A 350-nucleotide genomic window follows, 5' to 3' on the forward strand; every position below is an offset into this window, starting at 1 on the left:
GTTGGCTGTCCCTTGTAAAACGGACGCTGGTGGTGGGTGACAAAACGCTGCTGTAACGTAGTCACTTCGCCCGTGAACTGAAAGTGCACCACGGCTCCCCATCCTTCGCGGGAGGCGTCCGTATAGGCAACGATATCGTACGAGTCGTTGTTGTAGTCGGCATGTCGTGGTGGGTCGATGCGCCACCACTGGTTCTTGATCAGTTCATTCGAGATGCGGCTAAGCTCATCGAGCACCTTCGGATGGATGTACGGCACCGGTGCGTCCCAGTCTGCGCCACCAGACACCTGTCGGTAAAAGTATCGGTAGGCCCGCAAGAGTCGGAACATCTTTGCCGGGTTTAGTCGCGT

General features: G+C 56.9%; 1 protein-coding gene across 1 annotated transcript; it reads right to left on the reverse strand.

The window, feature by feature from the left end:
- Positions 1–2: 2 nt before the first annotated feature.
- TM35_000102790 (TATE DNA transposon protein) lies at positions 3–329 on the reverse strand (the record flags this gene model as incomplete). Its single annotated transcript, XM_029024770.1, has 1 exon — positions 3–329. A coding segment is annotated over one exon (327 nt), but the record flags the coding sequence as incomplete, so codon positions are not given.
- Positions 330–350: the final 21 nt, after the last annotated feature.

This window comes from Trypanosoma theileri, assembly GCF_002087225.1.
Source record: "Trypanosoma theileri isolate Edinburgh chromosome Unknown TM35_Tth_10_V1, whole genome shotgun sequence".
In the NCBI taxonomy this organism is placed as follows: Eukaryota; Euglenozoa; class Kinetoplastea; order Trypanosomatida; family Trypanosomatidae; genus Trypanosoma; species Trypanosoma theileri.